A 20,312-nucleotide genomic window follows, 5' to 3' on the forward strand; every position below is an offset into this window, starting at 1 on the left:
TCTTAAACATTTAATTTTAGAATAGCTTTACAGAAAAATTGTGAAGATAGTTTAGCAAAGCCCCATATATTCCAAATCTAGTTTCCCCTATTATTAGTGTTTTCCATTACCATGGTAAATTTGTCAAACTAATGATCCAATATTGATATATAATTATTCATTAAAGCCCACATTCAGTTATTATCAAAACTTCAGATATTTTTTTTTACCATTTTTTTTTTCTGTTCCAGGATCCAGTCTGGGTTATCCAATCATACTTTGAGTCATCCAATACTGTAGGTTCCTCTTGGCTATGACAGTTTGTCAGACTTCCTTGTTTGTGATGACTTTTGACAGTCTTACAAGTGTACTGATCCAGTATTTTGGGGAGTGACCCTTAATTGGGATCCATCTGATATTTTTGTCCTGTTTAGACTGGGGTTCTGGGCTTGGGGAGGAGACCACAGCTGTGGGAGACCAGCCTTGCACATGACTGAATCACACTTCCTGGCTGGGTGCTGAGGCGCTCAGTCCCAGAAATGTGGCAGAGCTTTCCCCACCCTTCTTGGGTTCCAGGAACTGGTGTCTCCTGCATGGGTGTGTCTTGCTACAGCCCCATGGGTGGAGCTACACTCATCTGTTTGTTTGTAATATAACCCCTTGCCCTGTTTAGAATAGAATGTTCCATGGAAGTGCCTTGTGTGTGTCCCCTTCTCTTACTGTGCCTTTGGGTGTGGTCTACCCAGGTGTCAGTGAACCTGCTGACAGTGGACATCATGAAGATAGACTCAGCCCCCTGAAACCTGACCCCTTGTGTGTGTGTGTGTGCTGTCTCTTGTTCTCTTTCTGCGGACCCTTAAAGTCAGAGGAGCCGTCACAGCGACCCCAAAGAAAAAGGTATTTGTGTCTCTTGTGTGGTTATTTTGTGCAGCCCAGTCAGCCCAGTTTCCCTGGAGTGACCCCTGAGCCTTTTAGTCACGAAAATGAAACCCGGCACACAGCTCCATTTTTATCACACCTTATCAGAGTTACACACTATCAACATGACCTATCACTGTTGATGTTAACTTTGGTCACCTGGCTACAGCAGTGTTTGCCCACTTTGTAGTTCCTCTTTTGTCCCTCTTTCCATATTTTACCCTTTGGGAAAAAGTGTGTGCAGCCCACAATTAAGGAGTGAGGGTTTATGTACCTTCTGCTTTGAAGATGGATTAGCTACATAAATTATTTTCAATTCTTCTGCTTGGGAGATTGATGTATTCTCTCTCAGTCATTTTTTTATTCAGTCATTTGCTTATCAGTATGGACTCAGTGGGTGTATATATTATATGTTGGGTTTCCATCCAATACTACTTGTTTATTTTGTTGTTCAAATTGCTCTAGCTTTGGCCATTGGCTGCATTGGTCCTGTATCTTTTTCACATCCCATAGTGGTATGTTTGCTTTGTTTTTGAGCACTTCCTGACTTTCTGGCACTATGAAATGTTCCAAGCTCATCTTGTATTCTTTACATACCTGTTTTTATAATGGATGTGTCTATTCAAATTAATTACCATTTCATAACTTAGAACCCAGAAATAAATGTTAATCAAAAATTCTCCAAAGTATCTGTTCCCTCTTTTCTAACACCTTACCTTTGTTGAAATATGAACCACTGCCAGAACCTCAAGAATTTCCTTCTGTTTCCCTCACTTCTCATCCACCTTGTTCCTTGTCAATTTGACTGGTTTTTGAATGTTTGCCTCTTTCTCCCTCCTGTTGCCATGCTCAGCTCAGACACTTGCGCCTCACAGGATTGCTATAAAATCCTTCTGTCTGCATGGCTTCCTATGTCCACTTCACTGATACATCCACCCTTTTCCCTTCTGCCATTTGCCATAAAATATGTAGTAGCTTTTTTGCCATAAAACATGTGGTAGCTTTTTGGCCCTGCTCAGATTGGCATCTGTGGTCTTCTCAAATATGTCCCTGCACAGCTGTATTTCTAAGGATAGCCCCACCATGGGCGTTCTGCCCTGGCCACTCTGAAATCCTGGGACCTGGGCCTAGGATTCTTAGCCTGGAGATTTCTAACTTCTATCCTCAGCCTGTTGAAGGCAGCATAGGGCCACATCTTCAACCTGCATGCTCTCTGGCCTCTATTTAAACCCCTGTATAGCCCTACAGTTGTGGATCTGTCTGTCCTGTTAGATGGGAAGCCTCTTACAGGCAGAGACCTATCTGTCTTATTAGCCTTTCTTCCCCTAGTGGTGCCGGGCCCAGAATCTTACATTCAGAGGCAGTTTCAAGACTGCTAATCTAGGGCTGGGGATGTGGCTCAAGCGGTAGCGCGCTCGCCTGGCGTGCGTGCGGCCCGGGTTCGATCCTCGGCACCACATACCAACAAAGATGTTGTGTCCGCCGAGAACTAAAAATAAATATTAAAAAAATTCTCTTTCTCTCTCTCCTCTCTCACTCTCTCTTTAAAAAAAAAAAAAAAAAAAGACTGCTAATCTAATGGAAGTACTCATACCCTGTACTAATATGCCTGTTGTTCTGCTGCCAAACACCAGAGGGCACTGTTAACATGTTGACCAAGAAGATTCTAACCCTTTAAACCTGAAAAGATAAAAGCCTTATGAAAAGTTTGCTTCTGTTTTTGGAATTGCATGGCACTTATTGCTCCTCATTTTTTTTTTTTTAGTTTTTTTTTGTAAACTATACTTCTGTTGGGTTTAGATATTAGTATAAATGTACTACTGATGAGGCAAAAGGATCACAGCCTCAGCAACTTAGTGGTAAAGCGCTTGCCTCAAATATGTGAGACATTGGGTTCAATCCTCAACACCGAATACAAATAAAAAATAGAGATCTGTCAACAAAAAAAGTGGGGAGGATGAGGATGTAGCTCAGTAGTAAAGTGCCTCTGAGTTCAATCTTCAGTAGCAGGGAAAAAAAAAAAAAAAAAGGCTACTAATGATACTTCCACCACAGGTCAAATCCTCAAATAAGACTGCCCTTATTGTTTCTCCAGACCCAAAGTAGACTTCCTAACCCCAGTGGCCCTCCCACACTAAAAATGGTGACTGCCAGTCTCAAGGGAAATATGTTTCTATGTTTCTATTCCTCTTCTGCCCTACCCTCTTACCACAGTCACACACACATACACAAAAGCACATGCACACGGAAACACATGCTCACTCACACCAGGACATCTGGGTAGTGGTTCAAAAGCCCAATCCCCATGGGCAGAGCAACAGGTTGCTATGAAAAAGAGTGCCTCCACTGGCCCTGACCCCAGGGGCACGTCAGTTCCCTGTATGCCCCCAGGCAGGCTGGAAGTGAATCACAGCATCATGGGGCCCCAGATGTGAGAAGGTTGCCTGTGACCAAGCAAGCGAGCCCCATTCCAAAGGATCTAACTATTTTTCAAAGGTTTCAAGGCTTGTACATGTTTTTCAAAAAGCAACATGCAATTGGAGGCCATAAAATATAAAGAGTTGATGTTTACAAACACACACATACACAAATACCATTCTCATCACAAAAAAAAAAAAAAAAAAAACTTGCCCTTTTGTTTGTTGTTATTGCTGGGGATCGAACCCTTGATAGGCAAGTGCATTACCCACTACTGCTGAGCCACGTCCCCAGTCCTAATACCCTTGCCCTTTAATTGTCCTAGCAAACCCCCTCTAATTCTGGGGCCCTGAGCAGTGAGCCAGCATGAGGCCTGGATAGAAGGGGTGAGGCCCAGAAGCCCCCCACTTGTCTTTGGTGTAACTGGCTCCTTGACCCTGCTCTGCATGCTCGTGATAAACAGGAAGGTATCTGTAGCCATCAGTGTCCATCCCTCTCAGAGAATCTGAGACCTGTCTGAGCCATCAAAGCCAGACAGGAGCATACTGAAGGGGACACCAACCTCTCCACAACAATTCCCCATTGTGTTCCAACCCTTGAAAATCATGGATTTGTAAACAGGCCCTTACATTTAGACAGATCCTGCCCTGGCTTTGTGCTGGGGTGTTGTTTTTTCTTCCCTGAACAATGTGCTTTCCAGTAGGTCTAGCCGTTCACACCATTGTCTGAGACCCTTGGACTACAGGAAACAGCTCCAGATTTTTATCAGCTGGGGCTGGTGGGTGAGATCATGTCCATAAAGCAAGCTGCTGGTTTGACACGTCATTCTTCTATACCTTTATCTGTGAGAGCAGAGCCTGCCTTGCCCTCCCAACAGGCCATTCTGGGCTTCAAGTGTCTTTCCATTTGATGTCAGACAGACTCTGCTCTAGCCCCCTGTCCATTCACTTAGGTGTCCTATCAATAATCCCTCAGCAATCTGCCTGCCCTGATTGTCCCTCTTTGCCTAGTGGAAGTGAAATATTCATGGCAGTGAAATAAGCACCATGAGATGTATTAGGATACACTTTGCGGGGCAAACACCTGTAATCATGAGTTCAAAGCCAGCCTCAGCAACTTAGTGAGACCCCGTCTCAAAATAAAACATAAAAAGGGCTGGGGATGTGGCTCAGTGGTTAAGCGCCCCTGGATTCAATCCTTGGGAACCAAAAAAGAAGGATACACTCTGGGTATCTTCCTCCATGGGATAAAGTTCAATATTGGTCACTTGAATCCCCACATCCGCAGACTATTATCTGGAGGCCTGGTCAGAGGAGAGGAGAGCTCCACATCCCTTACAAGTTTCCCCTGGAGACTACAACAATTCCTATCCCAAGTGGAGAACAAAAAAAAAAAAAAAAAAAAATTTAAGCTACATTGAGGAACCCAAATTTCCTTAATGAAACTCCAGCAGGGAAAGTGAAAGGCTTCATTAGAATACCACCCTTAAGGGAGAGGGACCCAGCATAACAAATGTAGGTGGGGGCTGGGCAGTGGGAAGTGGGCACAGGACCAGAGCTGCCTTGCCTCACCCCACCCCATATACCAGAGGGGTGGGTAAGTCCGGAAGAGGAGCCAGGGTGGGGTCCCAACAATCCCCAAGTTCCTTATCAGATATTGTGTTCAAATCCAGCCCTGCCCAGTCCTTTCTCTCCAAGTTTGTAGTCTTGGAAACCCCTGGGGATTTGTTCTTGGTGTGTGTTAAACTTTCTCCTCATGGAATCCTCTGCAGCCCAGGACCTGGGTGAGGCTGGGGTGGGCCCTTAATCCAGATGGAAAGTGGACTATTTCTGGGCAACTTTCTCCTAGCACTGAGAATATGATGTGGCTGGCCAGAGAAGCCTCAGTTTGCTGGACTGGGAGAGGTATATGAGCCCCTCCAGGCCTAGGTGGCAGCCTGGCGAGAGACAATTCAGGCTCCTGGTGGCCTCTATGTGCTCCCCTTTCCAATTTTAGGGGTATCTAAGACTTAACCTCAAGCTTAGCTAAATGAAAGGGAAGCAAGACACCATTTGAGAAAACAAAAAGGATGTTTTTCTCCCTTATTCTAACCCTTCCCTTCCCCCAACTTTCCTGAGAAATTTCTCTGTTGAATTGCAGGCTTGGGATGAATCTTGGCCATGCCCTCAAAGGACCATGCCAAACACAGGAGGGGCTGGAAGTTAGGTTGGGAATGCAGGCTGGGTGTGGGAGGATGGGTGTAGGAGACAGAATCAATTCTAAGTGTTGGCAGACTGGTAGCTTGGCAGCACTGTCCCTGAGGTGGCAGGTTCTACTCTGATGAAAACCATAGGAAACAAAAACATGACTGAAATCTGGGAGGTCTGGGCCTCTAGAGTTTACAGGCTTGGGGGGCAGAGATTAACAAATTAATCTCACATGTAAAGGGAAGGAATTAACTAATCAGCGCTTTTCCAAAGTATGCTCTTCAGAACTTTAGAAGTATGAGATGTTAGCTGCGAAAAAAAGAAAGAAAGAAAGAAAGAAGGAAGGAAGGAAGGAAGGAAGGAAGGAAGGAAGGAAGGAAGGAAGGAAGAAAGAAAGAAAGAAAAAAAGAAAGAAAGAAAGAAAGAAAGAAAGAAAGAAAGAAAGAAAGAAAGAAAGAAAGAAAGAAAGAAAGAAAGAGAAAGAAAGAAAGAAAGAAAGAAAGAAGTTTTGGAGAATCATAGGACATATAGTAGGTACATAATAATTGCAGACCGGCACAGGATTTCTCAGTGCTTTCATGAGGCAGGCAGTATACAGCTTTGTGGAGGCCAAGGAGGCAGAATTCCTCTAATTTGACCTTGAAGACCATGAGATCATAGAGAATCTCCTGAGGTTACCCTTTCATAGACACCATTTGGGAAATGTTCAACTAGTCTTTTTGTCTAAGTCTCTTTCCAGCTCTAAACCTGTTTGGGAAATCGTGAAACAGAGGCCCAGCAACCAGGGGAAGTACCAGACTTAGAGGAAAAATCTGCAAGAGGAAGATAGAGAGAGGGTAAAATTGCTGAAACAGGAAATAAGAGTCAAGACAGAGGCAGAAGGGGGACTGAGATCCAGGGAGAAGTCTGGGCCGAGGGGTCTTCAGAGAATGGGTGGTAATGATGCCTGGGAGGAGAGGCACTTGGCTGCCCCAGGAAGAACAGCGCTTGATGAGAGATGGGACAGTGGGGGTCTCGTTTGCACACCCTGCCAGGCCAGCACCAAGTGGGTACTCTGATGATGCCTCTCAGTCTGTGGGCGATAGCTCAGGAGGGGAAACAAAGACTTCAGGTCCTGTCAGGCCTCAGTATTTTGGAGGGATAGGAGGCCCGGCTCCAGGGCCCAACTGCAAGTTGGGACCCATGACTGAGTCTTCTATTGAGCCTCCTAGACTATAGCAAAAATAGAGGGGCCCAGGGCCATCTCCCTAGCAAGATAGGGTGATGTCTCTCTTATCTTTGAAGTGCTTCCATGGTTTTTCACCTATTCCCAGCACTAGTGGAGTCGGATAAGGGGCATAATGTCACTGGGGGAACAGGAACCATGGTCAGAGAGTCTTCTGCAGTGTGCCCAGTAGGTCAGACTCTTAGGGTCTCTCCTCCTGCCCAGGAGCTATGGCCCCCACAGCCCAGCCCAGCCCAGCCCAGGCATGAATTTGGTGGCCTTAATATACATTGGTATGTGACTTGGGATGAAGGCGGCACCAGGCCAAGTATAGCTATTACAAATGTCAAGTGTTGTGAAAAAGTAGCAGAGCTGCCTACGTGCCTGGCTGACCTTTGCCAGCCTTTCTCCCCCCTCTCCCCACCCCCAAGATCCTCCTGAAGTTCCAAGAAGGTCAAATTTTACAAGACCTCAGGTCAGGACTTTTCCTAATTTAATGAGCAATCCCAGCTTTATAGACAAAGTCCTCTGGCTCCTTCCTTCCCCTACTACCCATCTCCCTCTCTGCTAGAAAATACCACCCAAGGTTATGGGGACCTTTTCCCTCGAGGAAGAGGTAGAGTGGCAGATGCATCAATCAATTTAGTACAGAAATATACAGATATAATAACAATATAATTATGTGATATAAATATTAACTTCATCACTTTCCTGGGAGGCTCTTGCTTTCCTCACTAGAACTCAGGGCTGCCATAACAATAAAAATAACAATACGAGAAGTATGATCCAAAGACAGAGAAACCACAAGGCCCATCTCAACAGCAACACAAAAATAGAATTCATACATAGAGGCCATTTCCAGGTATTAACAACACAGTACCATGGAAGGGGGGCAATTGGTAGAAGCTGTCCGTATTTTCCCAAATACAGATATACAATGCTCCCTCCGTTTTCCAGAGTCAGTTCCCCAGAGGACCTGGCTTGGAGCTTACCAAGCCTAAGCCCAGCCACTGAGAGCCTATTTGTCTCTTTCTGGCTTCCCAGGGATAGAGGGCAGAGCCAGTGGCAGCTCTGACCCACCTCCCCCCACCTCCTGGAGACCTGTACTCTCTCCTCCACCTCTTTCATCTCTGTCTCCTCTTCCTTCTTTCTTCCACCATCCCCTCCTCTGTTTTTACCTGCTCATATAGCAAGACAGCACCCCAGGCAGAAAGGATTCTCAAGATGTTGTTAGATTAACCTCAGTGCTTCTAGTACACTTGCCATATAATCAAAGGGAAGGGGTGGGGGCTGTTTCAGATTCCCATACTCTGGTGGTGTGAGGGTGAGGGAGAGAAAACCCAATGCCCTTCAGGATTGAGTTGCAGTGGGGCAGGAAGCCTAATTTGCTGTTTCTTTTTCCTCCTTTGTTTCTTTATCTTGGTTTTTGGAAGGAAGGAATCTCAGAGTTGATGCCCTTGTCTCTTGTTAGTTTTGTGCGTCACTTGTTCATGTGCAGGCTGGGAACAACTTTTCATTTAGTTATCCTCCTCCTCCTCCTTTGTGTTCCCGAGACTAAGAAACTGCTGATGGCAAAAACAACTCCCCTACATGCCCAAGCAAAATGTAACCTTGCCATCTGAGCCTCATCCCCAAGAACCAGCAGGACTTACAGTTCTTAGCAGCTATTCTCTCTTCTTAAAGGAAAAAAAAAAAAAAAAAAAAAAAGAGGGCTGGGGATGTAGCTCAGTGGTAGAGCACTTGCCTAGCTCACTCACAAAGCCCTGTGTTCATCCCTACCACCAAAAATAATTTTAAAAAAGACTTGTAAAATAACCCTTACTTAGCAGAAAATAGAGATTTTTAGGGAACATCTGACCTTCCCAGCATGGCTCCTGAATTAATTGATGCCATCTTGAGTCCTTGAGGACACCTGGGCCTGGGTCCATAGCCCATCCTATGGTCTTTCTCTCTCCATCTTGATAACCTGTCAATTTTCTGTGGCTCTGGCCAAAGCCCTGACCCCAATCCTGACTTCAGGCTGTAGCTTGCAAAGACTCTACATTCCTACCCTTCTGTATTGCCCTGGGAAAGACAGCCCACTCCTCCCATCCCCAACTCCTCTTTTTCATCTCTAATCCAGAGGTGAGGACTAACATTTCCTTCTCCCTGATCCTCATCATGGGACCCTGATGGCGAGGAAGGGGAATCCCATCAGGAGATGTGGCTATTACAGAAACCTGGCATAACACTTCCGGGCCTGAAGAAAGAAGGTCACGCTGTGAGAACCCTCTCCCCAATTTATAAAGTGAGGCCTAAGACCTGGACCACCCCTAGGTCTCAGAAATCCACACCTCTATAATTCTGAGATACAGGAGAGGTCGTGGGCAGTGGCAGGGAAATACCAAGACATCAGGGCATGAAGAGGGTAAGGTACTGCTGCTCCAGCTCCTCAACACCTCCACTTGCCCTCCCCAACCTGGTCAGGGTAGGCTCCTCCTAACAGATGCTAGGTCAAGCAAAGAAGAGGCCACTTCTATTCTCTTCTAGATGCCTGAGGGCCTCTGCCCAGATATCTCCTAGAGCCACCCACTTTGAGGGTCACTCAGAATAGCCATTGTTCTGCAGGCTGGGAAAGAACCACCCAATCCTCTTGCCTCTGGGCATACCCGGAAATGTATTCCGGAAGCCAGACCATCTCTGAGAACAAATGGCAGGCCCCTTGGGGCTGCCAGGGGCCAAAGGGTGCCAGCTCCAGCCTGAGAATGAGAGCATAAAGAAGGGCAGGGAACAGGCCTCAGGCACAGGCCCCCTCCCTCAGGCCCCCAGTCCTTCTTGTGGGTAGCAGAGATTCCCATCTCTAAGAGGCAGTCAGGCATCCTGGTGCCCCTTGCCCTAGCTGGGTAGGTGGGAGATTCTGGGGGTTGCTGCTGGGTTCCCTGGCCCAACCTGACCACCCCTTCCATGTCTACGTGGCTTCCACCTCCCGGGGCGTCCGGTTGCGCTCAACCTGCATCCGGCTCTTCACTTTCTTGCCCAACTCCAGACCTGCCCAGCTCTTGCCTTTGGCCTGCTTCCCCCGGCTCCTGAAGGAGCCTGAGCGCTCCCCAGTGCCCGAACACCACACACGCTCACAGTACTCATCCACCCGGGGCAGGTTGGCGAAGCCAGTGAGCTGCAGAATGTCCTTATACCAAGCCTTCGGTAGGGTAGAGGCCAGGCCTCCCCTGGCAGGGGGCTCCTCCACTGTTGGCTTCCGAGGGAACAGACTGTCCAGCTGTGTGGCCGCAATCACCTCCAGAGCCAGACGGACCACAGTCTGGGAGAAGCCATGCTCCAGCGTTGTGCAGGTGTAGGTACCGGCATCGAGGCGACTGAGCCTGCGGAACAGCAGCCCCTGCTCCATTTGCAGGACCCGCTCATCTGTCTTTACCTGCCAGGCAAGTGGGAAGGCACAGGGGACATGAGCACATTGTGGGCCAGGATGGGTACTGTCAGCTTCTTCGCCCCCTACTTCTCCACCTTGAGGGCCCAGTGTGTATGTCCTTCCCCTTGCCCATTATCTTCCCTGTCCAGAAGGGGACCAGCAAGTTGGCAGGTTGGCCTCTAGACTACAAGTTAATTGAGGGCAGGGCCTTACCTTCCTGTGGTCCAGGAAAGAGCCTGCAAAGGGTTTTGTTTGTTTGGTTTCAATAATATGAATGGCTGGTGTCTCCCCAAATCAGAGACCCAGGTATCAAACTTGGCCTTGGAGAGCCCTTGCACACATACACAGGAAGCAGACAGGCTAGAGAGATATTTTTCTTTTTTCTTTAAAAAAAATTTTTTTTTTTTGGTACCGGGAATTGAACCCAGGTGCACCTAACAACTAAGCCACATCCCCAGCCCTTTTTTGTATTTTATTTAGAGACAGGGTCTTACAGAGTTGCTTAGGACTTTATTAAGTTGCTGAGGCCGGCTTTGAACACACAATCCTCCTGCCTCAGCCTCCTGAGCTGCTGGGATTATAGGCATGGCCACTGTGCCAGCTTACAAGTGTACTTCTGAGCTTTTACTCTGTGGCAAAGAAAACTTCTTCCTCTCCACATGTACATACACACACACACACACACACACACACACACACACACACGGCACACTGGGCCTTCCCTGTCTTAATTTTTCCTGTTTTCTCCCGCCACAGCACTAAGCTGACAGCCCCAACCTGGGGTGCCCACTTCAGTGTAAGAGGTGGGAATGCAGCTCCGGTCCCAAACCATCTCTCTGAATCCTGTTCGGGCTTTAGTCTGTACATCTGGGCTGAGGATGCACTGCCTGGGTGGTTAGTGTTGTGTAACTTCATCTTGTTGTCCTGCCCCCAACCCTAGGGAGTCTCCTCAGTGCCCAACCCAACAGCTGGCCCAAGGCTGGCCTCCCCCAGTTCCCAAGCTGGAGGGACAGTCCCTCCTATAATCAACCCCCTCTCCCCTCCTCTTTCCTGTGGGAGAATGGTTGGTTCCTCACCCTGCCCACCCCACTCAGCCTTAGCCCCAGACTGAAGCCATCTCCAGGAGTTGACAGACCTTTCCCATGGGGGAGGAAAGGGCCTGGCCATATAGCTGGTCTCTCAGGAGAAAGTGTAGGACCAGAAATGGAGGGAGGTGGCAAGGTCCAGTAGTCAGGAAGGTACCCAAGCCTAAGGCAAAGGAGGACTGAGAACCCCTGGGGAAGAGATTTCTTCAAAGCTGAGCCATATGTGCAAACACAGGGGACTTCCAGACCACACCAGACCCCTCTTCCCTCTCTGCTACCCACCTCTTAGACTTGGGGAGTTCCAGCTATATATGTCCTAGATTCCCAGAGACAGAAATAGGGGTACTTCCTCCTAGGTACTGTAGGGGCCTAACACACTTTTCTTAGTTGATCTTAGCAGGTTACCACCAAAAACCCTTCCTAGGGCTCAGGGCTTGGGATTACGGTAGGGAGGTAGGGTTTGGAGGCAGGGTCTTCACTCACCTGGTCAGGGCCCTCATCCTCTGGCCTCTGCAAGAACCAGCGCACAGCAGCCTGGGGAGACTTGGGCAGGCACTCCAGGAAGGTGCTATTGTGCTCTGTGCCATAGACCCTGGTGGTCATCAGTCCTGAAGCTTCCTCTGCATAGAGGACCAAGTTGGCTTAACATGGGAACTATGGAACCCAGGCCCCCAGGGCCACCAACTGATTCCTGCATCCCACCAGTATGATAAAGACCTAGGCATCCATTGAACCCCAAGCCAGTCACTGTACCCCACACCCATGAGCTGACTAGAGCTGCATAAATAGGAAACTGAGGACTGTCACAACAGGACCAGTCTGAAGTCACACTTCACAGGAATAGAGCCCAGACCACAGGATGGGTAGGAGCCCTGTTAGGGTGCCCATACCTACTGCCACTCACCATTCTGGCCATGACCCAAGCATTGTAGGGCAGGGTTGCCATGCCGAATGTCCTGTCGGCGGAACCGACGCTTGCCAGGGCTGGGGCGGTAGCGGGTACAGGAGGTACCATCCCAGGCGCAGTATGGGTCCCGGGCCAGGCAGCACTCAGCACAAGCACTTCCATAGGTCTCACACTGGTGCAATCGCAGCTGAGCCACACCCAGCTGAGAGCCCACATACAGCATTTGCTGGGGAGAGACACAGGCAGAGCCCATGGTGAGCCTGGGCTTAACTAAGGAGCATCCAGACTCAATTCCCTTGGGTTTCCTGAGACCCCTACCATTTTCAGGAAGTCTTCCAGAACCTCTTGGATTTATTCTCAGAAATAAAGATGTTTGTCATCTACCTGCTCTATATGGAGTGGATGGGGCAGGTCTGGGGTCTTTTCTCTAAGGGACTTCTCCAGGCCATCCCTGCTACAGACCTTTATCCTGTACCCCACTGGCCTTTTCTTACTGACCTCTGATTTCAGAGGTGCACCTTGCTGTAAGCAATCCCAGTATAAAAGTTGGGATTTAAGGATCAGTGGTAGAGCATGCACAAGGCCCTGGGTATAATCCCCAGTACCGCGCACACAAAAAACAGTTGGGATTCACCAAGGGGTAAACTGGGACATACATGGTATTTGCCACTTGCAAAAGGACATATATCAGGCCTCTAAAATATGGTTCCCTTGCCAGGTGTGGTGGTGTATGCCGGTAATTCCAGCAAGTTGGGTGGCTGAGGCCAGCCTGGGCAATTTAGCAAGACCTTATCTCAAAATAAAATTTTAAAAAAGGGGCCAAGCACAATGGCACATGCCTGTAATCCCAGCAATTGGAAGGCTAAGGCAGGAGTATCGCATGTCCAAGGACAACCTCAGCAACTTAGGCCTTAAGCAACTTAGTGAGACTCTGTCTCAAAAAAATAAAAAGGGCTGAGGGTAAGGCTCCGTGGTTGAATGCCTCTGGGTTTAATCTCCAGTATCAAAAAACTAAAAAATTTTAAAAACGAAAACAGGCCAGACATGGTGGTAAACACCTGTAATTTCAGTGACTCTGGAGGCTGAGGCAAAAGGATCACAAGTTTGAGGCCAATCTCAACAATTTAGCAAGACCCTAAGCAGCTTAGTGAGACCCTGTCTCAAAATTTTTTAAAAAATAATAAAAAGGGCTGGGGATTTAGTCAGTGGTAAAGTACCCCTGGATTCAATCCCCAGATTGAATAATAATAATAATAATAATAATAATAATAATAACAATGTAAAAAATAAAAAGGGGGTGGGGTGAGGGTGTAGCTCAGTGGTTAAAGAACTTTCCTAAGTGTGTGCAAGGCCCTGGGTTCAATCCCCAGATTGCAATAAATAAATATAAATAAATAAAATGGCCATTAGCCACACCCACACTTTAAAAATAAATAAATAAATAAATAAATAAATAAGGATGGAGTATAGCTCAGTGGTAAAATGTTCAATCCCCACTACCAAAAAGAAAAAAAAATTCCAGATTTTGTTTCCGAGCACGTATCAACTCCCTTAAGAACTGGCCTTTGTAGATCTCTCCCTATCTGAACATGACCTTGGCACCTGTCATTGTCCACAGCTTCATGCATGTGAAACCCAGCACCCAACTGGACACAGCCCTTGTTGAAGAGCCTAATCAGGCTTGCCGGGCACCATTCTCCAGCAGACTAGGGTAGTTCTCAAGGAGAACAGGGTAGGGGACAGGGAACACATGAGGAGTCAGGCAGCTGCCCTTACCCTTTTGACAGAGATCTCCATTTCAGTGATGGGTGTTGGCACCTGGGAAAGGAATAGGCTCTCAGCATGGGCATAGCGTAACGAGAACTTCCCCCGCATTCCACATTTTAGTCTCCAAAGCCAGCCCAATCGGTGCACCCCTTAGCAACTGAAGCTGGACAGTCTTTTCTAGACATTGGGTTACAAAAAGGCCCCTTATCCCAGCTGGCCTCCAAGTGGGAGGGTTGGCTAAAAGCACAGAGTTCCAGTGTCCACTCCCATGGCCCTGTTACCCAGCAATAAGGCAGCTGTTACAAATCACACATCTCATGTCAGCAGGCACAATAGTTCCCCAAACACAGACGGTGCCCTGTCTGAATCTACAGAGGGGTTAACAGAACCCTTGGGGACTTGGAATCTCAGCCACTTCCTCACTGTGACTTGAGCCCAGCAGGGCTTTGTCAAGGGTGCTCACTGTAGCCAAACCTCCCTGGGGAACCCTAGGTACTTTCAGTCCACAGACTGCAGCGGCAGGTCCCCCAGTCATTCTGAAGCATCAACCAGGCCTCTGTAGCAGTGTGCCAGTATGTTCTGCTCCTCCCCCAGGCTCCCTCTGGCTTCCCTATAGCCAGTCCCAGACCCAGGGATGGGAAATGCCCTCTGCTCACCTTAAACACCTGGAGCTCCTCCAGAACCACTTCTTCGGGCTCCTCTGAACCTCCTGTCTGGAGGACGATGAGTTTGAGCACAGAGCCTGAGTCTGGGGCAGCAGAAGAGTCATCAGTGAGCAAGGAAAGAGCAGCTGGGCCTTCACACACCTCCCCAGCCTGGCCACCCGGATTCAGCCCTCCTACCCGTCCCTAGGAAGATGACATCATAGGTCCCATCTTCTGCCTCCACACGGTCCACCACGATCTGGCTCAGCCGCTGGGCCAGATTAGTCTTAATGAGGACAGGGCGGCCACGCCGAGGCCGTACAGGCCAGAACATGAGTGGGTGGGCTCGGGCAAACTGCAGCACCTCATCTGGGTAGTCCTTGGTGCTGCCAAAGGGTCGTCCTGGCTGTGCAGTCATCTTGCTGGGACACTGCAGGCAACAGCAAAAGGAGCCCTGAAGTACACTGGGATGCACACCTCTCCTCCCAGCCTGCTCCCCCAACACCTAGGGGCTGCTCTTGGGTTGGAGAGGTTCTCCTATCCCACCACACCTTGCCCCATCAGCCCAGGCCCTCTGGAGTGCCACCCCATCCCTGCCATGGGATGCACGTGGCCCCAGTGCTGTTCCAAGAATAGTCCCTCCTGGCAGCTGCTCAGGCCTCTTTTGCCAGTAGATACTCACCACACCAGGGCGGGGGAAGGGCACCTTTCCCCCATAGGGCCCCCATTGGTGCTGAGGACCATCACGGTGGGCAAAAGGCCCATTGAAGACTTCCCATATATCTGCCATGTGATATACACAGACGGCAAAGCCCTGGAACACGGCGCTGCCGAGGAGAGACAGGGACAGTCAGGCCAAGGTAGCTGTCATGGGTAGGAAGATAGGCTTGCTCCAAAGGAAGGACAGAGGGCAACAGAGTTTGCTGAAAGTAGAAACTGAAACACAAGGACACTAAGGCAAAAGCAAAGAGAGGGAGACAGAATACAGAGTCATAGAATCAGAGACAAAGACAGGGACCCATAGCAAGACTGGGGTATGAAAGCAGAGATTCAGCAGAGGGGCTGAAGGGCGGGGGCCAGGGATGATGGGGTCTGGGGAGGCTAGGTGTGCCCACCTGACGGTGCTGAAGAGCGCGTACACCTCCAGGCTTTTCCCCGCCTTGGGCCACAGCAGGAACACATCCTCTGGAACACAGAAGGGCACACAGGCATCATGGCCATTGCCAATGCCCCCACTTACCAGCTCTGAGCCCTTTCCCTTCCCAGAGTAAAGGCCTGCCAGGCCACGCCCTTACCTAGCTGGTCAAAGTGGGTCTCAGCACCGCCAGGGCTGGGCACAGAGCAGACCAGCCTGGCTTTGAGGAAGGTGCTCCACTTGTTCACCAGCACCCTCTGGCCACCAGCATCGTTCTGAGGGATGGGAGGCCAGAGTCAGTCTTGTGTCCCATAAGGATGGGCCCCACCTCCTCCTGCTCCACCCTCATCTACTGGGAGAAGGTATGGATGTCAGCTTTATGCTCGCCTCAGTTTCCCCATCTGTGGCAGGGGCAGGTCTGGGAAGGGGGGTGCAGCAGGAGTCTTGAACCTCACCACCCCGTCACAGCTCTTACCACACAGACACGGCCCACACGGCTGACAGTGACACGGCCTGGGCCACCATCGGGTGAAGGGAGAGTCTCCGAAAAGAAGAAGTACACCTTATCATTATCCTGGTCAGAGTTGTCAGGGATCCTTGTGGCCATCACAAACCGGGGCTCTGAGAGGGTGACAGGGTAATGCTGGTGTGTGTGGGGGTGGCTCACAGGGTAGGATGGGGGAATGAACCCAAAGGACAAGAAGCAGCATGGGGACCCCCATTGGAGACTGGAGTTCCAGGGAATTCAGTGGCCTCTCCTCCCAGCTCCAGAGCCTCCTCTCCTCCCTGTTCCAGGAGCGGGTCCCAGTAGGCCTCACCGTGCAGAAGGTTCTGGTCAGAGTCAGAACGCAGTGCTGGCCGGGGACCCCCACTTCGGAAGATCATGGCCTCGCGTCCCAGGAAGTCAGCAGTGAGGCCTGTGTACAGCTCCCCACCTGGAGAGGGGGTGGGAACAGAATTAGGGGTGAAAGGCCAAGCCCAACAGCCAGGCCCCATCCCTTCCTGCTCCCACCATCCCTAACCCCACCCTGACCTGGGATCACCCACCTACAAAGGTGCTGGCAAAGGGGCGGCTGGGCTCATGTGGGCATCTCCCCCGTCCATTTTCCACACTGCTGGGCTCCAGGTGGAGCACATGCTATGGGTAGGGAAAATGGAGGGAAGGTTGTCACCTGGGAAAGAAGCATTAGTCCCCCACCCTGGCCATGGCCCTTGCGTGCGTGTGGCTGAAGAGTGGGGGGTGGGCAGAAGGCGCCTTCATTCAGGGCCTCTTGAATGGGGTCATCACCCGAGGACAAAGGCGCCTTTCAAGGGCCTACCCCCTCTGTCTCTACCCAGGCTCAATGGGAAGGGTTCAGGCAGCAAAAAGGAAATGTCACCACTTTCCAGTCTCTCATGGGGCCCGACACAGACTCACCTCCCCACGATGCCCAACTGTGATGAGGGCACAAGTGGGCTGGAAGGCCCCGGTGCCACATGCCAACAGGTGGGTCCGGTTGTGGGGCTGCAGCACCCGCACAAAGTTGGCGCACTCCATCTAGCAGGGAGAAGAAAGGGTGAGGCAAAAGGGTCACTCTCTGTTTGGGCCCTGTGGCTCAGCCCTGCTGGGCTGAGCAGCTCTAAGGGAAGTGGGGAGGGGTAACATTCTTCACAAACCTCACAAAGCCCTCAGGATCTGCTCCTAAAACCACCCCCTTCCCAAGTAGAGGCACCCAGTATGTACTGCAGGTTATCCTGGGGGTCAGGGTCTGGGACCAACAGGGTTAGGGAACAATCCCTTCCAATAGCACTCACCAGAGGATCTCTTCCCTTTCGAACACATTCCTCCCTCTGGCCTGGCTGGGGCGGCCACAGGACCTGAAACACAGCCTGGTGACCTCAGATACTCCCCTAACTTCACAGCTTCAATTCCCCCATCTGACCTTCTACCTGCAGATGCCCAGCTTCCCCCAACGCCCACATTAGTCCATCTCACCTCCCGAGGATCTGGCCATGCCTGGTCTAGGCGCAGAGAGTAAAGGGCATCACGTCCCCCCAGAAAGAGGCGGTCCCGGTACTCATCCAGGTACATGGACTGGAGGTCCAGAGAGCCTCGGGGGCCCAGAAAGATGGCAGAGCGGTTGGCAGACAGGAGGTCTAGGAGGGAGCAGAGGGAGGGGAGTCAGGACCTGCTTCTCAGCCTACTGTTCCAGTCAAGGAATGGAGATGGAGGGTCCAGCTGTGCATTCAGCCACAAAAGCACTCACATCTGGAACATGCTCCCATCCACAGGGCTGCTGGAAGGTTTTGGGGACATGGCTCCTGGGGACAAGTGGGACAGGAGGTTCTGAGCCCCCATCCAGTCCAGCCCAGATTTATAGTCCCTTGATCTTTCAACTGACGCCTTCCCTCTATAACATGTGTGCCCTGCCCAGTCCCCAGGGAAGATGGCCTCACTGGCAGAAATTAAAGCAGCAATCTGGGCAAAGTGCAAGAAGAGCTTGCAGGAAGGGCGGGTGAGTGTGAGCAGTGAGCGAGGCTGGCTGTTGGAGTGGTGGACAGACAGAGGGAACACCTGGCAAGGGCCTAGGTGCAGGCCAGGCCAGGCACGGCCAGGTGGAGTTCCAGCCGCCAGATCAGGGATGTGACCAAAGAGAATTTTCTCCCCTGTAGACTCTGCCCATCCAGGCTCTAGAGATGGAGTGGGGGCATCTGGAGGCAGTGGTCCTAGGAATTTAAAATCCTGGTACAGATCCCTGGGGTCTGGAGGTGATGGGCTGTCAAGGGACTAGCAGAAGGATGGGGTAAGAAGGGGACATGGGCCACCCTGGGGAAGGCCCAGAGCACCCGGGTTTTCCCTATAGGAGCTTCCACAGCCCTGCCTCCACCCCATCTCCAAACTCATCAACAGGCTCCTTCACAAAGCCCTCCTCAGCTGAGAGTACCTTGGGGAACTCTCCCTGTTGGGGCTTTTTCTGGTAGTCTGATGTCTCAAAACTACAGCCTCCAGAACAGGATCATTTCCACCCTCAGACTCTCCACGACAAACAATGTCTCCCCCTCAGTCTCCACAGCAGGCCTGTGTCTCCCCGACTCTGACTGGGATTCCCAGTGGAAGGTGATCATCCCCCTTTTTCCTAAGAAGAATCTGCCATGAGCCTGGATCTTGGTGACGTTTCCCCCACAGATCATCAGAGGAGGCTGTGCCAGCTAGGCTGGGATAGAAGAATGCACCCCAGGATGGCAGAAGGGAGGCTGAAATGTCACCTGGGCTCCTGGATGGAGGGGTGATAATGAAGCCAACTTGTGAAATGGGCTGCAAGAGGCCAGGAAAGCCTGTAATCCCCAGTGGCTTGAGGAGACTGAGGCAGGAGGCTCACAAATTCAAAGCCAGCCTCAGCAACTTAGTGAGGCACTAAGCAACTCAGCAAGACCCTGTATCTAGATAAAATACAAAAAAAGGGGGGGGGGGCTGTCGTGTGGCTCAGTGGTTAAGTGCCCCCTCCCCCCCTTCAATCCCTGGTACAAAAACAAACAAACAAAAGAAAAGAGGTGGGGGAAGTTCTTCCCCTCCTGTGGCTTGAGGACCAAAGGGACAGGATGCTGCCCACTCCCCTACTGTCTGCTCAGACCCTCCAGACCTGCCCTGTGTCCCCTCTCCCCTGCCCAGTCCCTCTCTCCGCTTCCCCACCTGCCAGTATCCCTGTTGAGGAGTGTCAGGGTCTCCATACATCTGTTTCCCTTCTCAGCAGCCCTCACCTCCAAGGTTATGCCCACACGTCTTTCTCCCACCTCTTCTCTGGTCATGGACCTCAGGACATGTCTCCCTCCTCTGCCCTGGGTCATCCCCAGGAAGCCTTTCCCAAAGGTTGTGCAGGGCCTGGGGCTCCATCCCCTCCAGCCCCGGGGCTAGCTGGTGGAGAGAGAGGTGTCCTGGAGCAGGGAGCACCCACAGACATGCACAGGAACAGGGGGGCTCTAGCCAGTACCTCGGTAGGAGAGTCGCAGGCGGGGCACACTGGGGCTGCCCCCACTGATCAGGAGGCCCCCCAGGAAGCAGCAGATAGCCCACGCCAAGGGGGCCATGCTGGGGAAACGGAGCCGCCCTCTGGTCCCGCTGCTGCTGGCTGTAGTTTGCTCTGTTGCCACCAGACCAGCCACTTATAAGGCAGCAGCTCCACCCAGTCATGGGCGGGAAGGGGGGGGGGGAGGCAGAAGGGGAGGAGGCGGAGCCCGGCCATCCACCTGCAGCTTCTTCCTCCACCTCAGCTGGCCTGCTCCATGCCTTTATGTCAGATTGGCCAGTTCCACACCGGGAAGACTCTTTCCCAGCTGAGGTATAGATATTTGTACAGAGAGATAGACATTCACAAACTCAGGTCCCCAGGCTCCAGCAAAGTGACAAGGAGGGAGATATCCTGGAAGAGGTCAGGGATGAGAGACAGAGGTTGAGGGGCTGGGTGGGGGTCTAGCTGGGCTTTGCTTTGTTCCCTGCCTCCCCAGTGCCATAGCAGAGACTCCCACAAGCTGGCCCTAGTCCCAGGTCCCAAGTGTTATAATGGCCCAACCCCTGAAGCCTTGGCTAGGCTACCCATTTCCCCTGGCAGGGCCCAAGTTGCCTGGGGTGAGGTCATTTCCGGTCCAAGGGGCTCCATGTCCTGGATAGGCAGTTGAGGTCTGGCCA

General features: G+C 50.8%; 1 protein-coding gene across 1 annotated transcript; it reads right to left on the minus strand.

Annotated features, from left to right (window-relative positions):
- Positions 1-7,361: 7,361 nt before the first annotated feature.
- On the minus strand, positions 7,362-19,750 carry Sema3g (semaphorin 3G). Its single transcript, XM_026388596.2, has 16 exons — positions 19,618-19,750; positions 17,625-17,785; positions 17,444-17,506; positions 17,067-17,186; positions 16,697-16,787; positions 16,468-16,584; positions 16,125-16,270; positions 15,810-15,924; positions 15,630-15,699; positions 15,197-15,341; positions 14,713-14,944; positions 14,527-14,618; positions 13,880-13,921; positions 12,101-12,329; positions 11,680-11,816; positions 7,362-10,117 (listed from the first exon to the last, which is right to left on the minus strand). The coding sequence occupies exons 1-16, from the start codon at positions 19,712-19,714 to the stop codon at positions 9,653-9,655; spliced, it is 2,322 nt and encodes a 773-aa protein (XP_026244381.2). The 5' UTR covers positions 19,715-19,750; the 3' UTR covers positions 7,362-9,652.
- Between the last annotated feature and the right edge of the window lie 562 nt (positions 19,751-20,312).

This window comes from Urocitellus parryii, chromosome 3 (assembly GCF_045843805.1).
Source record: "Urocitellus parryii isolate mUroPar1 chromosome 3, mUroPar1.hap1, whole genome shotgun sequence".
Taxonomy (NCBI): Eukaryota; Metazoa; Chordata; class Mammalia; order Rodentia; family Sciuridae; genus Urocitellus; species Urocitellus parryii.

Excerpts from the sequence above, each read along its gene's own strand:
- Sema3g (XM_026388596.2), bottom strand. The coding sequence starts at position 19,714 with ATGGCCCCCTTGGCGTGGGCTATCTGCTGCTTCCTGGGGGGCCTCCTG. Across the intron at positions 17,786-19,617 it reads CCTGCGACTCTCCTACCGAG|ACCTCCTGTCTGCCAACCGC; the intron begins GTACTGGCTAGA and ends GCTCCCTCCTAG. Across the intron at positions 16,788-17,066 it reads CAGTTGGGCATCGTGGGGAG|CATGTGCTCCACCTGGAGCC; the intron begins GTGAGTCTGTGT and ends CCCTACCCATAG.